The sequence below is a fragment of the Falco cherrug genome, chromosome 3, assembly GCF_023634085.1.
Source record: "Falco cherrug isolate bFalChe1 chromosome 3, bFalChe1.pri, whole genome shotgun sequence".
In the NCBI taxonomy this organism is placed as follows: domain Eukaryota; kingdom Metazoa; phylum Chordata; class Aves; order Falconiformes; family Falconidae; genus Falco; species Falco cherrug.
In genome coordinates this window covers 70,899,882-70,920,422 of record NC_073699.1, presented here as the reverse complement: position 1 = coordinate 70,920,422, position 20,541 = coordinate 70,899,882, and the positions used below count along the sequence as shown (strand labels likewise).

The 20,541-nt window shown below is 43.6% G+C and overlaps 1 protein-coding gene across 6 annotated transcripts in view; it reads right to left on the bottom strand.

Annotated features, from left to right (window-relative positions):
- The window catches only part of CARMIL1 (capping protein regulator and myosin 1 linker 1), a 238,805-nt gene that overhangs the window by 218,097 nt on the left and 167 nt on the right, over window positions 1-20,541 (bottom strand). For 2 of the 6 annotated variants that reach the window (XM_055704624.1, XM_055704627.1), the window contains exons 1-2: window positions 20,043-20,524; window positions 15,934-16,031 (exon numbers count right to left, since the gene is read on the bottom strand). In XM_055704624.1, the coding sequence (XP_055560599.1) occupies window positions 15,934-16,031; window positions 20,043-20,082 (138 nt within the window). In that variant the 5' untranslated portion in view covers window positions 20,083-20,524. Of the gene's footprint in view, window positions 1-15,933; window positions 16,032-20,042; window positions 20,526-20,541 lie in introns of those variants that run through there. The other 4 variants (XM_055704622.1, XM_055704623.1, XM_055704625.1 and 1 more) reach the window with 4 other exon arrangements.

The following is a 20,541-nucleotide window of genomic DNA, read 5'->3' as shown; positions in this document are numbered from 1 at the left end:
CACGGGAAAGCTCATTTCCTTGGACTTCTTTACAAATAATGGCCATAAAAAACATTTATCATGTAGACTGATCAAGCTCCCCAAAGCCACTTGAGCTCTATTGCTTTCTTTTCAGCTTCTGTTTGCCCAATTAGAGAAATGCTAGTTGACCCCTACTCTGAGAAAAAATCATGCCTTTTCTTCCAGGCCTTCTGCTGTGTGGAGGAGGACAAGGTTCACAGCTGGAGCCTGTCAAGCACAGAAAGCAAGAGGGAGGGCTCACTCAACAGTCTGAGTAATTCCAGTGGCCTTGATCTCACTCTCCCTGGCCTCTCTTTGAAATATTCTTCAGAGAGACTTCCATCTGCTTCTTTGTTCTTTTCCAGGACTCTTCCACTGTTAGCTATCTTGACAGCAAGACTGCTGTCCCAGGTCACTGCTGGCATTACATCCAACTGCATGAGAGGTCCTGAGACTACCTCTCTTGATCCAAGAGGTGAATCTTACAGAAGGAGAACCTTACAGTCTCAAATAGGTTATTTTCAAAGCAAACAAATATACACAGGTGAAGACTGAGCTAAAATCTAACATGGCTGTATTTTCTAACAAAAATCAGAACCAAAAAGCCTGTAATTGGAAAGATCCCTCTTATCAAACCAAGATCTAGTGGTTAACTCTGTTATTCTCCCCTTAGAGGCAAAGCTGGTGTCCTGGATTAGTATCAGGTATGTTTATAGCTCCCAAATACTGGAACGCTCATCTAAGAAAGGATAAATACAATACAGTGTAATAAAACCAAGTCAGAACATGCTTAACAAGAACTGAAAGACAAGCCAGTGCTTACACAAGTTACTCAGGACAGAAACCCAAAGCTTTGATTTGTTTGTTGTTCTTTAAATGGTCATAAAACTTAAAACTACTTTAATATTGGATGTCCAAACTGAGTTACTTTAAAGTTAAAAGTTCAGAAAGCTTGAACCCTTGTGGCTCATGTCAGAAAAGCATACTTTTCAGTTTTATGCTGTGTGTCTGTTCTGAACAGGGACTGCATACCAGCTACATGAATACGTAAGTACATATAACAACACACATACTACATATCATGAACATTCATTTTTATGTAGATCTAATACATTACCAGACCTCTAGAGACATTTTCAAACACATGAGATATTCTTGTTGCTGTTTTCAGTAGAAATCTGGAAAAATAGAGCACTTCGCTTTTACAGGACGGAGAGAATTTACCAGCCTGTAAAGCAGTCTGGTTTGAAGAGCACTTCAGCGGGAGTAGAAATGCATAGTATTTGCATTAAAAAAAAATTAATAACCCTTCTAGACTCTCAGTGGAGGTTCCTGGGTTCAGCCACAGTGAAAGGGATTTTATAGCACTTGTCAAGCAGAAAGCACACGTTTAATAATGAATAAATGAAGCAGATAAAGCTACAAGAACTCAGCAGCACAGAAGGTGAACCAGGCTATGGTATTTCACAGCAAGTGTCAACAGAGGAGTGTGCTCAGGCTGAAACAAATGGGCATTGCAGAATCTGAAGATACACTTGCTGTCTGGGGAAAAACACATTTAGCAACGGAACATCATCATGATGCAAGAGGCAGCATGCTGGGTTCAGAAGATTTGGTTTTATTACCTTATTTCAGTTACTCTACTGACCTTAAAATAAGAGTATAACAATAATCTTTGAAATTTATATAATTATGTAATATGTTAGAGCCAATTTGTTATATATTTCCTAAGTCACAGGCCTATCTAAAGCAGCAGTTTGTGCAATATTATATGCATTAGTATACGTTCATGGGAGGGGTGATCATAAAACACATGTAAAACCTCAGCATCCATTTTATGCATGAACTCTGCCTACAGGAATGGAAAAACATCAATACCCCTGTTACAGATGCTTGAAAGCCACCTTACCACACAGTGGTATAGAAATAACTGCAAACCCCTCCAAATTTTTACCTTTGTGTAATGCTAAAACCAGCTCAAAACAGATTTTCCATTACAGGGGAATTAAAAAAAAAAAAAAAAAAATTAGAAAAGGAGCATTTTTCTTACAGTAGCAGCTTAACACTACTGCCAGAGGCTACCGTAGCCCAGATACTAAATTTCCTCATGTCAATGCATCCACAATGCCCTAAGCATTAACCTAATGCCTAGTCCAACTGGCCTGTCTCCACCACGCACCAGCAGATCCACTAATCCTCAGGCTGCGCATGAAACTGAACAGAGTAATCCAATCCACTCTTCACCCTGCAAGGGCAGGGTCCAAAAGCCACCTGGGAATGCTCTATACTTAGACCATGAAAGATTACAGCTAAGATACCAAAAACCAGGTTTTGGTCACATTTTACGTAGATACATTTCAATGGTAATTACAGATGGGTAATTCAGAGAGCCTAACAATGCAACAGATCAGTGTTTAATGGATTTCCACCATCTAAGTTTAAAAGACATAGCAAGACAAATTCCACCTGAGCACAGTTTATTTTTTTGTTTCTTCTCTTAGACAATGCCATCAGATTATCCAAAGGTCAATTATGAAAACCTCTCTGCTCCTCAAGGCAGGGTGCATCTGATATCCACGAATGTAAATAAATACGATTACCGGACTTACTCAGTGTCCTTCAAGATACTAGGTGGTAACAGCCACACTGTACCAAACAACTCGGATGGCTCCCCAAAGATGCATCTGGACCCTACATGTTTAAGGATTTTCCAGCATATTTTATTATATTAAATCTTGATTCAGATCACTGAACCTGAAGACTAATGCACAGCTCGGAACAGTTTTGGGGGACAGAGGAGCAACGTCCATGCACTACAGCAAGTCTTTCACATATTTTAAACACACTTCTGCAACCCTCTTGTCAATTTGCTACATTTACCCCCGGGGTAATCCTACAGAAACAAAACCTATGCAATTTGTGATACTATGACTTTTCTTTCAAGGGTAACTGCAATGATGTAAATAAATAAGTGTATGAAAATAACACCCTTGACCAAAGAATCCGAAAGTACTATACCAAGAACTAAAGCCCAGTGAAATTGGTGCAGTACTTATAACCAGTCCCTTTGCCTGGTCCATGGAAAATACACTTCAAGAGAACACAAAAACAACTAAGATGGCTTGCTTAATTCCTGCTAGGCTTCTGACTGAGAGTCTCATGTCTCTGCCAGCTCTTCCTCTTCATGTTCCAGGAAAAGCTGCTATTACCACTTCAGAAACAGTGACACAGAGAGGTGGAGAAAGTTATTCCTCTTCTTTTTGCCAGTTCTGTCAGGCTGTATATCTCACTTTGCACAAGCTGAGTTTTTTTAGAAATATTACCATTAAAGCTAAGAACTTGGCAGGTGAAGATGGCTTGGGAAACCATTTCTGAGGGTGGCCCCTCACAGGACGCGTACAGTGAAATGGCTGGTAAGAGCTGACAGCAAGCAGTCCCTCTGATACAGCTCCCTTACTTTCATTCCTCCATGCACTGAAAGAAACAGTACAGCTAGTGAATCCCTTCCTCCCAGCACATTCTAAAGCCAAATAGCACCATGCAGGTTCGTGCATCTGGCAAGAGAGGGGTCTAGCATTACAGAATTGTACAATTGTGCAAGCAGAGACATCACCTCCTCCTCCAGCGCCGCCCAGCCTCCTCCTGCTACCTGGGGCTTGGACACAGGAACAAGGTTACACAAGGAAGGGCCACACTGCAAACGTGCAATACACAGCCTACTCCACAGCAAAGCTTTCTTTGCAACACATCAAGGTACAAGCACGATAGCATTCCTCCTCTCATTAGGATCTAAGCTACCCTGACACTACACTGCACTTACTCAGAGGCAGAGAGCATCAGCACCAGGCAGCTCTGGCTCCCGAGCAGGCAGCACTTGCGAAGGCAGAGGAAAGGAGGTCCCTTGTGCTCCGTGTCAGGCACAGTTCACTAAAGCCTTCCGCACAAGCTTAATGCTGCTCCTGGCTGAAGGGAGAAAGCACCATTAGCACAATACCAATCACATCCCAGAGAGCAGTGGAAGACTGGAGCAGTTAAAAGAGGTGAAAGGGGAGGCTGAGAAGCTGACTTACCAACATTTCCTTCAATTATGCATACATCCTTAAGGCCAGCCTTTATTTCAAACAATTGTCTGTAACATTTTATTTATGATGAGAGTAAACCGACACTCCAAAAAGAAAAAACAAGATAAGGAATATTCTAAAATATATAAGGGAAGATAAAAATAGAAAAATAGAACACAAAAAAATGGGAGATAAATAGAAGAATAATGTATTTTGGGCGGACTCAACCACTCAAGCTGAACAAAGACCTACTAAAATTGCATTAAGGCTACATTGTTACAAATTAATACCATACAAAAACCTGCAGGATTTTAATTTCACACAATTTCACGCACAAACAACTGCAGATCCATCTAATAGCGTTACAGGAAATACTTTAAAAGGATAGCATTACACTGGAAACATCACATGAAAATAACCCATCTTTAGGTTTTAAATATTTTGAAAACATTTAGCAAAAAATACAAAAGAGAAAACTACATTTCCAAGGCTTATAATAAGCATTCACCAAGTTTAAGAAATATCTGCCAGCTGACAAAGATCATAGTTTAACAATAACAGGGCAAAAAAAGCAACGTGTTTTCAGTGTCAGCATTAAGCCTACAACCACCTAAAATCTTTCTAATTTGAATATGCACTCTTACGAGTTGAGACCTGCAAATCTTGCCATTTCTAGTATTATTCAGTACAGGCAAAAAACCCAGCAAGTTTATAATTGAAACACAACAAACATCCCTGCTTCATTAGGCCACTCCTCATGACTTTTCTTGGCATTTGGCTAAAGATTGAACACATGTTCTTTTCTGGAAAAAGCTTTTTCAAACTTCAGCTGACATACCTACATAGAAGCCTAAGAGACTCAGCATTCAAATTCTCCTGTAGTTTGCCTACATGGTGTAGTTAAGCAAGTAAATGGTAGAAAAGCGACTTCGACATAATTTGTCAGGGAAATAGTACAGATTAGTAAGATACAGTTAAATTCATTAGCAGAGTCAAATCTCTTAGATGTCTTCCCAAAGTAAAGAAAATATGAGAAATTGGGTAATGCAGCATTGTATTCACAGACAAAACCCTTTTAAAAGCTATTTTACACTCTTTTAGACTGCTCTGGCACTATCCACATAATGTAATTGCATTTAAATTGCCATGTTATACTACAGTTGTTAACCTGTTCTGTTTTCACTTTTTTTTTTTAGCCCAACAGCTCATCTACCTAGAGAGACAGAGACAGTAATGCAAGCGAGTTGCATCCATCCTGTACTATCTTGCTTCCCCTCAGGACAAGCATAATTTGCACAGCACTCTGAAGACGCAAGCAGTTGTTTCAAATTTTGTTGTCGCTTTTGTTTTTATTTTTAACCAAAGAAAGCTGCTTTGGGAAAGGTGGAAAGAACCTAAAGCCAGATTATACTAACAGCTCCATAATGCCCAGCATGAACCAAACTGCTTCCATGATGCAAACAACATAGATCTAGCATAGATTTCTATGAAACCGGAGAACAAGGAAGCAGAGAACTTGGCTAGTAGGATCAGGTAAAACTGTATACAGACTAAGTTTAAAGGCAGCCATCGATATTTTTTAGCATAGCAGCATTATGGTCTGTCCACTGTCCCTGTATTTCTGGGGATACTGGGGTCTTTGGAGATAACTTGTATTATCTCTGTAAAGAAAGGAAACAGAAGCGGGGGAATATCCTGTTGGGAAAACAGGGATACTAATGTGAGAAGGGATAGACTAAAAAGCAAACCCAAGTCCTGACGGTAATGTACACACAGGAAAGTTTCCAGGGACTTGCTGAAGCAGAGAAGATGTAAGGACAGCAAAGAGGGAAACTGAAAGGTACAAAAGGGAGCATAAAGATACACACATTGTATGCAATAATCGTACACAGCATACATCGATACACTTGCACAAAAAAAGACACCAGCATCTTCTTGAGGTAACAGAAAGCCCAAACACTATGCTTTTCTGACACTTGCAAGGTGCAGATGTGAACAGTGACACAGTCAAGAAAACTGGTTATATTATTTTTAAAAAGTGTAAAGTGAAAAGCGTATTTAAATATAACAAAAACACCTATTTTAGATTGGGGATACGAATAAACTTACCAGGAGAGTAGAAATCAATGTATCAGTACCTAATAAAGCTAGTATTTCTTCAAATATTTACTTTATATTATCTTCAAATATTGTAAACAGCAGGAGAGATGTCAACTAAAGTCAGCTGCACTAAAAATCCAAACATCTGTATTGACCTACCTTCACTGCTCCTCAAGCTTTACATTGGAGTAGAAGCTCACATGCACAGCTGTAAGAGGTATCATTCTTAAGCACCAGGCTCAAGTGTTTGTTAAGAGATGAGCTTCTGAAAGGCTTCCCCTTTATCAACAGTTTTGTGTTAATAGTTTCAGTCTTGCTAATGGCCTTTAAGGCAGAGAGGGAGAAGCCTTTTCATTCAAAGGTCGACCCTGAACAAACACAGCAGCGCCCCGTCTTCCAATTCAGATCAGGGTCAACAGCCATTCACTTCCCCTAATCAGATCTGAGTAGAAACTGCTCTGCAGCAGCTGTATCACCTTGTTTTCTTCCCAGGCGCCAAGAATAAGTAGGTATCTACAACTGCTCAAATCCTCAAAATTTCACCAAGATCTACAAAAGCAGTGGTTTGACAAAGTTTTTGTACAAAGTTTTTGGTACAGGGGGAGGATTGCTGTTCAATCAGAGAACTGAGGATGTGTTCAGTGAAAGAGACATGTACCTGAAGTGCTTATTCCATAAAGACATGCCTCCGGCAAGCACCTTTCAAGCACTCGGAGCAGAAAATGGAAATGGCTTGCTCTGAGCAACCTCAGCCTCCCAAGCCCCTAGCTATGAGAGTGTTGCAGACATCCCAACCATACCGCTGCCTGCCACACAGGCAGCATGCTGCCGATTGCCTCTAACTATGGAAAGAGGAAAAAATTTAAATCTAGTTGCTGACCTATCCAAAAATGACAGAAACAAACACCACTTGAAAAAGCATTGCAGGACAGAAATCCTAGGGGGAAAATAGACCCAGCCTCTCCCCTTTTGTTTTCCATCCCCACATACACATTTTCTGAAGCCCATCCTGCTGTCACACTGGCCTTCCACTGTATGCAAGGATATTAACACCATTTGTCAGCCAAGGGAATAAACTGCACATCATCCAGCACCCATGAGCCCAGCCCACAATTCTTTATTTTTTTTTAAATAAAGGTCACTTTGCAAAAAGCATCCAGAAACATAACCTGTCCAAAGAGCTGCTCCCAGCTTGCTCACAGTTTCTATCCTGCAGGCACCTTTGCATCAGCCCCACAGGACACATGAACCCTTTTAATTTGCATTTGTTCAGAGGAGCGAGGGCTATGAGGATTCGTGCGCAAAGCCCCCTGACAGCAATATGACAATAAGCAACTACTGTTCAGCTGATGGTGGAAAGCCTTCCCCTTTACTAAAACCCCACCTACCTATCGCTGTCCCAGAAGCTTGCTGCCCTGGTTCCCATGGGGTCAGGCAACAACCTCTCCCACACTCACCACCAGCCATGCAACTTCTTCAAACTTTGTACCAACCAGCAGAAACTTCTTTCCATTTGCTGATGTTCAAAATCACATCCCACAGCTATTTGGACCTTATTCTGCAACCCTGACTCCCCAAGCCAGGGTAGCTCTTCCCTCACCCAGCAGGCCAATTAATTTGGTTAAATCAGTTTCAGGAGTGTTGGGTTAGCAGACTCTGGCTCTTATAATTAAGTTTTCATCACAATAGTTTGTCATCTTAAATAATCAAATTAGGGAAGCTATTGTTAACAAAAAGTTATCATCCCCGAGTTGCCAGAGTGAGTGTTCTGGAAACACGGGGAGATTAGATAGGCACAAGGGCAGAAATCGGCTTGGAGACTCTGATAGCAGTACAAAGCAGTTAGCAGTAGTTATATTTGAAGAATAATTTTACATTCTGGGCCTGTAATTACATTACACAGAATTAAATTACCACCACCATAAGAAAAAAAAAAATGAAGTAGAATTGCAGGTGATCCAAATTAAGTATTTCAGTAATCAGACACATCAGTAACATTCACCAATTTTCCCACCACAACAAACAGTTGAAGAGAGGGGCTCTAAGCAACAACAAGCATTTTTCACAGTATGCTACACTGACTTTTCAATTAGCAGCCTTTGTGGCCTTTCTCAAGCTTACTGCATCCTCCTCCACATGACTTACAGCAAAGTGAACTACATTCTCTGCACGAGAAATCTTTTCTTAGACTAAGTATCTTCAGACAGACAAAACAAACCATAAGAGAAAAAAAAGAAAAAGAAAAAAAACCCACACAAAATACGGACAAGGTTTTTGCATTTATATTGGTCTACCAAATAACACTTATTCTGTTCCCTTCCAAGCTTTGTCTTTCTTGGGGGAAAAAAAAAAAGCCATCAGTGGAAAAGAGCGACTGAGACAAGAATTTGACCCTAATGCTCATTTTCTATTTTTTATTTCCATCTTTTGGGGAATTATATGTAATAGTCAGTCTTCTGCCACTTTTATGCACACATTTCAATGCAAATCCTTGCTTAGGAAGGCTCTATTTCACAAATAATCGTGGCAGGATGTCAAGCCCTCTAGAAACAAAAGTACATTAGCAAACCATTTTGGTACATTATATATTCAGCAAAAGAAGTAGAAAGTGTGACAGTTATTAAAAAAAATGTTTTCTAATTGGTTTATGAAAAACTGACAGAATGAAAGATCCCATGAACAATTCAGGGCCATGGTGGAATCCTGTCTCCCACCATTCCTTTTTTCCCCAGCAGCTGTTAGAGCTGTGAACAGACTTATTGGGTCTGGCTGAGCCCTGCAGCAGCCCTCCCAGTACTGTGCTTGTACTGGTGGCTGGAAAGGTGGTGATAACACTCCAGTGTTTAGGCTACTGCTGGGCAGTGCTTGCACAGATTCAAGGCTGTATCTCCAACCTTCCCTCCATCTCTCCCCAGCAGGCTGGGGGTGGGCATGATCCTGGGAGGGGACACAGCCAGGACAGCTGACCCAAACTGACCAACATGATATTACATACTATATGACTTCTGCTCAGATACAAAAGCTAAGAGAAAGGAGGAGGAAGTGGGGGCATTCGTTATTTAGCAATTGCTCTGGAAGACAGATGTTGTATGTGTACTGGAGCCCTGCTTCCCAGGAAGTGGCTGAACATCATCTGCTGATTGGAAGTAAAGAACATCTTTTGTTTTCCTTTGCTTCCACACATGCAACTTCTGCTACTGCTTCATTAAATTGCTTTTATCTTGACCCTCAAAGGTTTTTTTCATCTTATTTTTGCCCTCTTCTCCATTCTGCTGAGCAGGCAATAGAGTGGCTTGGTGGGCACCTGGCATCCAACCAAGGTCAACCCACCACAACAGAAAAACAGAAGCCAACAAGAGTAAGTTAATGTTTACATTTCCTCCTTCCAGAACACCGATAAGGATATATGCACCCACCGGTGGGGGTGCACATGCAAAGTACCTGAGCCAGAACAAAGGCAGGTTCTTTCAGGGCATCGAAAGAGGAGTTACCTTTTCTTACTGTTCCCTGTGTGCCCCAGTTGCCCAAAACTAAAGAAAGGGGGAGCAAGCAAGCTGCTCATGTGCTGTAATGGTTATACTATCCTCCCAAAGTGTGCAAAGAATACACCGTACTGTCAATGTGCAAGAAATCTATGCTTCAAGCAAGTGTCAAAGAACACATACAACTCTGGCAAGTAATGCACTCAAAAGGACATAAAAGTGCCAGGACTGTAGAATATCTACATTTTGCCTGGGTAGCCAGAGAAAGAGGACTGTTTCTGTTTGGTCAAAGGCCAATTTAATTAAGCAAGTAGGTTTTACCCTTAATGCAGAAAACCTGAGAGAAAGGAGCCTCACAGTTTACTCATTGTACTATTATGCTAAAAAGCATGTCAACACCGATCTAAACACAAGACATGGTTCGATCTAAACACAAGTCAAGGATGCTTTGAGTGTGGGAAAGAACAAAGGGGAAGAAAAAAAGAAAAACTGGAAGTAGGAATTGGAAGTGGAAACAGGAAAGAAAAGTAATTTCCAACCCCACCAACGCAAAGAAAAGGGAAACACTTCTCTCAGCCTGGTTAATTCCTTTGATGGCTAGTTTCCCCTCCTAGAAATGGAAGCATCTCAACACAGAGGATTTCAACATTCACATGCACTATCACAGCATCAGAATGCTAAGTCTGTAAATCTTCCCACCAGGTAAAAGTATCCCTATAGATCAGTGTCTAAAATAAATGTAGATTTCAGTAAAACTTGCACAGAAATGAGGGGTTTTTTTAAACAGTTCCTGTGTTGGAACTATATACAACTGCATGACTGAATTAATAAATTCTTTTTCCAGCAGTACTCTTATTATTTCAGTTTTCTGTAGCAATCTTACTGGCCACAGTTCAATTGTTTGCTAAGAGGTGCCTTGTAAATGTATTAAGATACATTTTCACATAGAAGTATTTTTTGATTACTCTACCTCACTTCATTTAGATTTCCTGACATGAGGGATGTACCAACACCTACTTCCTTTCATCTTCATAAACACACACTTAAGATATATGTCATAACAGTCAGTGTTCGGGCAGGGAAGAGGAAACACCATTATTTTAAAAGAACGTCCATATTTAACATCATTATCACACACCAGCTGTCATGATATAAGTGCAAGATTGCACACATTTTATGTAAAACTAACCTTGGACAACCCTGTGAGCTTCATGCTCTTAGTGATTTAATGTAAGTGTGTATTTTTTTAAGGCAAGACATTTGCACCTAGATAGATAAATCCATCTCTATTGAACAGAATATCATGGATGGATCAAGACAAAAGATGAGCAATGGAAAACAAGCACCAGAACTTCTAATCCCAAAATAGTTTTGGCAGTGCAAAATATTACTGCCTCCATCCAGAGACTACCACTGTTATCAAGCACAGCAGCTCATACAAGCTTTTCTCAACTGCTTCAGTAGAGTCAGCCAGGTTATTCAAGCAGTATTCAGAAGCCACACAGCCAGTGCACAAGTTAGCCATAACTGCTCCCTTAAAATTAAATAGATTTTTTTTTTAAATAGAATTTCATCCTTTTCAGTCTTTAGAAGCAGAACATGAAATCTCAGACCATGTACACAGAACAAATATAAACCTAATTGACAGGAGTCAACTAAAAATTTTGTTTTAAAAGCCCATGGAAATACCCACCCCAAAAAGAGACAAGGACATACAAATTACTCCCAGTGAATCTGTAATGGGATTTCCTAATAAAGTGCTGTTGGTCACTACACCACACTATTCTATGGCCTTAAAAAAACAACAACCAAGAAAAAAAGAAGGGGGGAAAAAAAAAATCCAGACCAGCCACATAGAGACCATGGTCATGTGCAATAGTTCCTAATCTTTAATGTCTAAAATAATATTATTTTCCAAAGGAAAACTAATCTCAAAGGCAACTAGACTGGGAGGTTTCACTTTTATTAATAGTAAAGAAACAAAAAGAGGAATCCTGAATTGTGGCCTGTCATGAACCACTCCTGAAAACATCAGTTTATCATAAGGAGCTGGTCAGCTCTATTTAACATATTGCCTTTATTTTACAATTTCAATTTCTCAATGATAGCTACTAATTATAATAAATCTGATAGGAAGAAACTGCAACAGGAAATATTCAGCAAAATCCTGTACAGACACCTTGGCTATTTTGAGGGGGGAAAAGCAGCACCACAAACAGCAAAACTAAGAAGCCCAGTCACTGAGGCCTCTGGGTTAAAACAATGAAATCTCTCTTGTGATCAGGGGAAGTAGTAGGTATAAAGTTTCTCTTTTTTTTTTTCTGCCTGCTTTGCATCCCCCACCACACCCCACCCACCCCAAACCAACTCTATTATCATTACAACTGAGAAGTTGTAAGCTGGCTTCGTGAGGAAGAAGGTAGCAGACACTCAGCATGATGCCTTAAGCCTTGTCATTGTAAGAAACCAGGTTTAAACAAAACAATCCCACAACACCAAAGCAGTCCTCGACTGACTATGAAACAACGATGTCTATCTATTTTAACCCAGTAAGATTACTATCGCAAGAACTATACTGACGCCAAACACAGTGGGGTCTGCTCCTGCAGTCGTACTCGGCCTCTGGCTGAGGGCCACATGGAGCCAGCTAGGGTGGCCTGCCCAAGGGCTCTGCCAGCTGCCTGCCCCCGGCGTGGTGCAGGTCTGTGACACAAGGAGCTGTGAGAAGCCTTGGCCAGGGCTCCCCATATTGCTCTGGAGCTCTGGCACTCAGCCCCTGCCTGACCAAAGCCACAGCTGTACCTGCACTTGGCCATTTTCCTGGCTGAGCCTGCCGCCCCAACCCAGCTGCCTGGCCTGCCCCCAGCTCTGCCCCAGCACCACAGCACTGCCCCCAGCCACCACCCCCAGCCCTGCTGCCTGCCTTGCCGGCCCACGACGTCACTGCGCCCATCAGGGAGCCCCATGATGCCTGTTCCCCTCACCAGCAGCAGCTCCTCCTTGGCGGCTTTTCACCTTTCAAGGCTTTCTCTATACCTGTGTGTTTCCTCACCCTCCCTAACAGCACCTTTGCTCTGCCAGAGTATCAAGATGACTTGGATAGGGCTGGGGTTTGGCCCTGTTCACCTGAGGACTGATCTTCTGCCCGTTCAAACTGGTTCTGCCCATTCAAACACCTGAGACCTGGTACCAGCACACCAGAGGCAGTTGAGCAGCTTGCCACATTTACTGGTTTGCATCATTATGGCTAATTGAACAACTGCAGATTGTGATTACTGAAGCACCAAGCTCACTGTGCAGACTGAAAAAAAATCTTTTTTACATCAAAGCTGCTAGTCATAACGTCCAAACTCTGGCATCCAAAACGGAGATCCTAAAGCACCTTAAGGCAAGCATGGCCTTTATCCACCAATTTCACCAGTTTAACATTGGGACCTTGTTTCAAACAATACCAGGGTTTACACATTGCTTTTTCTTTAGTCTCAGATTCAAATTTCCATCTTAATTATCAGAGGAATATCCTATAACAGAGTGACTTAAGTAGATGGTTATATCCATATTCTAGTACTCTGCACCATGAATACACTGTGAACAACAGGGCCAGAGGTCAAGTCTGTTTATAGTCACCTGCCAAGGGCAGTCATTTTTAAATCATCTCCCTTTCTCAAAGTGGTACTGACTCTGCTGCACTTCCCTAGGCAGGAAGGATGAGAGATCATTTAATTAAAGCACTGATTTGGGTGCCAGGGGTCAGTGCCAACCTCTGTGACCAACCTCCTCTAACACTTTGGAGCATATTCCACCACAGCTCTGGGGTTAGCTAGGCTGAAAGCAACTGGTATTTCCTCCTCCTTAAGTGCTGGACCCAATGCATGCTATCTAATTTGCTTGTAAACACCCAACTACAAGTAAAGTTTAAACCAAAAATCTCAAAACAATTAATTGCCACATGTGCACTCAAGAGACTGTGCTCAGAAGATTAAGATTTCAAAACTAAGCTCTCCAGAGTAGAGGAGCAGGAAGGTTACCCATGCAATCATATTTGAGCCCTCTGGTGCATACACTTAAGGAAACAGCTTTTAATTTCTCAATTGCTTTTGCTGCCAACACTTTATTCAGCATTCAGCCTGACACACTTACCCAAGGTATAGCAATTCAGGATTCAGTTTTACTCAGCCTAGTCAGAATGTGACCACATGCATTATTTACTGAATACTGTTAAGTTTCAGCTTGGAGTACAAAAAGTCTTAATTTTGTTGGCAGCTTTCCTGTGGCATTTAGTATTAAGCACCTGCATGTTTCTGAAGCAAGGCTATTTATTTTCAGCATGACTTCCTTGAGGAGAGGATGGTATATCTCCTTTACTTCACAGGGAAGAAGTGAGACTGTGTAGACATAGTAAGGCCAAAAAGTGTCCGTTAATTTGAGGTACCCAACTTAAGGTGTCGCTGGTGTCATTTTTTTCAGAGCACTCTGCATTTCAGAGCACTCTGCATCCTCAAAAGGAACCACAGTCTCCACTGGCCTCTGCCACAGCAGACAACACTCAGCACTTCTACAAAAAAAAACCCACATAAAGATCACACATGTAATTAGAAAAACATTGTCAAAAAAGTGCCTTTAGCGATTTGTACAGCTTCATACAGGGCAGTTTTCTTCTGTGGAAGAAGAAAACACAAAATTCAACCCCAGCAATCAACAGTCAGTTTCTCTATCCATAAGAATATTCTTTTTTGCAATATAAATTCCCTGCATTTTTGCAAAGAACAAATGATTCTACCAGGCAACACCCCCTTCAGCAATTTATCCCCTTGAAAGACTTACCCTGTGCACTGAACACAACATGCACACACACAAGAAGTGTTCACTAACTTGTGAACCTCTTAAACAGATTCCCCCCCTTTCAGTGCCTCTTCAGTCATAAAAGGTTGAAGTCCCCCACTTGAGAGTTAGGAGATTAAAGAGAGAAAAAACATCCTAGTCATCACATTAAGGTATTTTACTGCTGAGTAGTACATCCCTCAGAAACTTTACTGACAATTCAAAGCTTGATGTTCTTTTGGTCCCATCAGATCAGAACAGTATTTCAGTATTTCCACAATATATTTCACTATTGATAACAATAATGATTCTGTATAAGTCAAAAAGTCAATCAAGTGTTAACCGCTTCAGTGAAACTGTCAGCCTTCCCTATAAACATGGCTTTCAAATAAATAGAGACGATCAATCAACATTCACATACTCGACCTATTTCCAGTATAAAACCAGAAACAATAAACCCAGGAGCTATATATAACATAGATATTATGCAGAAAATATTTCTAATTCCTTAAATAGCTGCTCTCACTGAAAAGTAGACCACTATCTAGTCTTACTGCCCAGCGATGAGCAACATGTACTTTATGACGGTAATTCAGAATTGATTAATATGTTGCAGTTTGTAAAGACAAAATAGAATATCTGCGCGGGGAACGTACCTAAAATCTGTAACAACAGTTTTGACAATGGCACTTTCAAACATGCACCAGCATTTTTACTAACACAAGTCACCAAATCTCAAATATCTTGCAAAATACTATAGCAGCACTGTACTTATTTGTGTTTGTTGTTCTAATTCTTCTGACAGAGAGGTACCAAAAGAACAAAGAAATAAAGTTCAGTCTTTTTGCATATCCAAGTATTCAAGATAATATGCAAGTATACCAGTTCATTACCACAGCTCGCTTATCAAGAGAGGCCAGCAAAACTATTCTTGAGAAAACAGGAAAGCATACTTAAGTGAGATTAATTTGACACTTTACTCCACTACAGTTTTAGGAATGACAATGGAGGATCTCTCACATTAAGCATTTCTTTTAAAATGCAGATATATGACTTAACAGAGAATACTAAGAAGTGGTCGTTTGAGTTCAAAAAGCACAGTAGTTCTACTGCTCCATGCGTAACACCTTCAGAAGATTCTCAAAACATATTTTATCATTTTGAAACCTAACCAGCAAAGTCAGCAAATTATTTTAGAAGAGGTTTTAATAATAGCTTACTTTAGCATCAGTCCACAACACAATACCCTAAACTCTGAAGAATTACTCAGTGACAAACATGCGTGTAGATATGCATGCCTGCACGTCAACCTGCTATGCAGGCTAGCAAGAAAGTAGGAAAGTAAGTGATATGCATATCTTATGTCACACAAAGTTCAAAGAACCTTTGCAGAGGAGAATTAATGGCTTCTGAAAAGATACTGGCTTTTCCTTCACACATGTAATCAAGAGTTATTCTATCATACTTACCAATATTTTGTTATCCACTTTATCTCCCTTGGTTTCCAGCTTTACTTTCTTCTTGACTGAAATTTTGATTTTCCTCCCAATAACATCCCTGACACTTTCTGAAATAAAAGAAAATATCTTAATTCAATCCCTTCAGCATCACCATGAGAAGGAAACAGACCACTGTCATGTTTTCAGTAAGACTCAGAGCTATGTTGTTCAATTGCACTCATGGAATCCTCATGTATATGCACAGTACTTAACACAACCTAACACAAGCACAACTTTTTAAAGTATGTCATCCACACACTAATTTATGTCTACTATGATAGAATTATCGATTCTATATGCCAGGATTCTAAACATAATTTAATATTTCTTTCCAGCATTACTTTAACATCAAAAGCATTCCCAAGACAAGCCCCAGCACTGCTTATCTCTACTCTGGGAAAACACAACAAATTCCTCATTTGCTATTATTTGTACCTGAAAAGCTTGCTAAAACAAACTAGCTTCTTGCATTGCAAAAATTTTAGCCTGTTGTTGTTAATAGCACAGAGGCTAAACAGGTCAGATAATGGAAAAGCATACATTTTGCACTCTGTATTCAAGTTGTGGAGCAAACCAGACAGACCTCTAGATACTAACACCTGACAACTACACCAGCAGATGCAATGGAAGGCAACACTGATCTTGGTCCAAGTCCCAACAACAATGTAGCCACCTCATGATGCCAACACCGAAATTACAATAATTGCCATAATGTTTTAATATGTATATGCATACACATGTACGTGCAGTCTCTGCCAAGTACCAAATGAACCAGCCTTTCCCCTAAACGTTTGCAACCTGGCCTGAAGGGAGCATATATACAGGGAACCATGTCAGAAAGCTTATACAACTACTGACACTGATGTAATTGGGTGATAAACACGGGAGTTCATTTAGAAGAGCCAATCTGGCACCTTCCATAAGTTTCACTCCCCAGTCCCCACAGGAAAGGGACGAGAAAGAAATCTTTTAAACACATTAACCTATTTCCAGCACTACAACTGACATCTGTAGGCAAGTCTCCACCCTCCCCAGACACACACTTTGCCCTCGTGCACGCTCAAGTTTAAAGGCTAAAATTGAAGATAATGGGCTATTACTAAGGCTTTTAATTATAGTGCTCCGTATAGCACTTTTCTGCACAATTTTCATCTCGTAGTCAGGATAGGATAGCACAAACAACACACTATTTATTAAGGCTGGACGTTTAGTCCAGGCCACGGCATTCTGCCTGCAGGGCAGGAGGGTGTGCAAGTAAGAAGCATGCCTGGTTGGAGTGGCTCTCCACCAGAAAGAGCTCTTTCTGCAGAATCGGCATGCTTTCCCCAGGAATTTTAATTTTCCTATCGGGAAACAAAAGCTCCTCGGTAGCAGCAGCTTGCCCTGCCACGGCAGCCCTGTGGCAGACAGCCAGCGCAGCCGACTCCCCAGGCAACCCCTTGGTCAGGAGCCAGGCCACAAGCTCCTGGAGCGGCCAGGTAAGCAAACCCCGGGGGAAAGTCCAGCCCCATGTGAACTGTTTTCCCAGGGCTGAATCTCCCGTGTGTAATGCCTAGTTCTGGCCTTTTTTCTCCCTGCTTGAGAACCCAGAAGCAAGCTGACCACCCAGACTTTTTCATAAAGCCCTACCTCCTTGCAAGAAGGAAAGGTATTACTGCTGTCTCTGCTACTTTACCTCCACCGGCAGCCTCTACCTTTTGGTCTCTCCTCTCCCACAGACGGCTCCAAGTGTCTGTGTCTAGCAAGGGTCTTCCTCCTGAGGCACCAGCGTGGGAAGACCCTCTTCCTTTCCCTGTCCCACAGGTCCCACAGAGCAACAGTGGGAGCAATTGCAAGCCCTCGCTCCAGTGCTCTTAGTCCAACAAGCCACAGGGAGAGAAAGGGCCAGGAACCCAAAACTGCAAAGCATCAGGATGTCAGTTCCCTCCAAAGCTCTGTATCTGCTAGGAAGGGCTAGAAACACTTCTTCAAAGAGTTAGATACAGATTTCATAGACATTCCCCATATGACTTAGGACACTTCCTTACACATTGGGTGGGTGGCAAGGAGACTTGTCAAGTAGCTTTTCAGACTAGAGAAATGGAACCATAACATTCAGGTACATATTTCAAAGTGCTCATCCATTTCTAATGCTGGAGACCTTAGACACCTGCACCTCAGAGAAGCAGATCCAGGTAAGGCAACAGTAAGACAGGGTTTTTTGAAAACTATGACCTACTAGACTCAACAAAGGTCACACGGGAAGTGAGTAACAAAGCAAGAACTGCAGCTCAAACACTCCTACCCCCAGTTTAATCTCCACACTCCAATCACCAAGTGTTAACACACAACCTTTCATCCTGTTCTCAAAACACAGGGTTACTACAAAAAGTCTATTTAAAAGTTTAAAATTTTAAGATGCAGACACCAAAATGTTGCTAGAAATCAAACCAGTCTACATTAACAGATCCACACACCCCAGAAAAGTCCTTGACAAAGCAAGCCGGGTAGCTGTAGGGTACCAGGGCTGGGTGGTAATTCTTAAAATTGTCCAAAGCCACAGGAGGAGGGGATGTGTGAAGATGCTCACTTTGCTCTTCCTCATAACATGCACCACACCTCACCTGCAACACTACAGCACAGTGCAGATCCACAGTGAGTACCACCATGTATTAGCACCTCAAACATGCCTGGCCATTTTAAAAAGAGAAAGTTAATGGTTTTGACCACAGCTACTCCTAGCACACTTCCCAGCTCATCACTGTTTAGTAGTAAGCTATAAAGCAAATCACGTGGACACTAAAAGGATGGCAACTTAGAGCTATTTTGTGTATACAGAAAAAAAAATCTTCGGTGGCAGCTGCAACTGTCCATCCAGATTTTTGGCAATATTTTATAAATGCTAAAAAACAGTTGCCACTGATAGCACTGACTGACAAAATTGAAGGAAATGCAACAGTGTGAATGAACTAGGTAAGGTCTGAAGGACTGCATTCAATGCAATATGTACCTGGTTGCCTGACAATTTTCTGTTTCCATCTGTCATTAAGGCAACACTTAGAATTATTCTAATGTTGGCAGGATCTTAGATCTCTCTTCAACGGGCAAAACTGCAACTAAAACCAAAGGAAGTTTGGTCTGAGTGAGGTGGCTGGGGACCAGGCCTTGAGCATCAGACCTATTACCCCCAAATGACTCCAGTTACCAATGCACCGCATAAATGATCCATTTACCGAAAGCTGCCCAGCAGCAATGACGACGTTTTCAGGGTCCCTACCATCGCCTATGATTTCCTAAGCATATACCACGCAGCCTGGGGGGTTGTGTGCATGGGGCCATAAAACTTTAATTACAAATACCCTCGCTCCCTCCTACATACGTAGGAAAACGAGCCTTCAACTATGCAAAGCCCAGGAGAAAAACAAAAAAAACAACGACCAGAGCCAGCGCCGGGAGCCGCAGCCGGCGCCGTCAGGCTGAGGCGCCCCTCGGAGGACCTGCCCCGGCCGGGCACGGTGCGGGTGTCCCGGCGCGGGGGGCACGGGCGGGCCGGAGCAGCGTCCCCACAGGCCCCCAGAGCCCCGGCCCTACCCGCGCAGCCGCCCCGCAGAGCGGGCGCACCGGGCGCCGGGCCGAGGCCGCCTGTCAGCGCCCGCCGCGGCGGAGCCCCGCGATGCCCGGGGACCGTTCCGCGGGCGCAGCCGCTGCGCGCCCCCGCCCCCCCCGCTGCCCGCCGCAGGCCCGCAGCCCCCGCCCGCCCGCTCCCCGCACGCAGCAGCGGGGCCAAGCGCCGGCGGCGCGGCCTCGCCGCCTCCCGCCGGCTCCTCGGAGCCCCCCGACTCCCCGCCGGCACCCGCAGAGCCCTCTCCGCTCCCCCAGCCAGCCCCCGCGGAGCTGCCCCCGGCTCCACACACACGCCCCCTCCCCGCCACCGCGCCCCCCCTGGGTCCCCCCGCAGCCCGCCCCCCCTCCCGCACCCGGCACCGCTGCAGCCCGGGGTCGCGCACGGCGGCCTCCAAACTTCCCCCCCCCCAGCTCCCCGCTCCGCGCAACACCTTCCCCCGGGACCCCCACCCCCGCCGCCATGCCCCGTTCCTTACCAATCAACTCCTTGGGGACGTCGGAGCTCTCCTCGGCCATGGTGGCGCTGCCCGGCGCCCGGCGGTGCCCGGTGGCGGGGCTGCTTCAGCGGCGCGCCGTCCCTCCGCCAGGCGAGGCGGGCATGCAACCAGCGGGGCGGGGGAGGAGGGCCGGCCGTGCGCCGCTCTGTGGTGCGTGTGTGCAGTGTGTGTGGTGAGCGCGGACGGAGGGAAGGGGCTTCTCCCGCCCCGCGGAGCCCGCTCCCTCCGCGCTACATGACGCCCCCGGCTGCCGGCGCGGCCAGGAAGGGCATCTCCAGGGGAGGAACGGCCCGCAGGCAGCCGGTCAGGCGCAGCGCGCCGGGCTCACGGCGGCCCCCGCGCCGGCTCCCTCCTTCCCCCCGCACGGCCGGCCCCTCCGCGCCGCCCGGCTCCCCCCGCCCGGCACCGGCGGCTCAGGCGCGGGCGGGAGGAGGCGGCGGCAGCCCCCGCCCCGGGAGGGCTGGCGCCCTCACCCCGG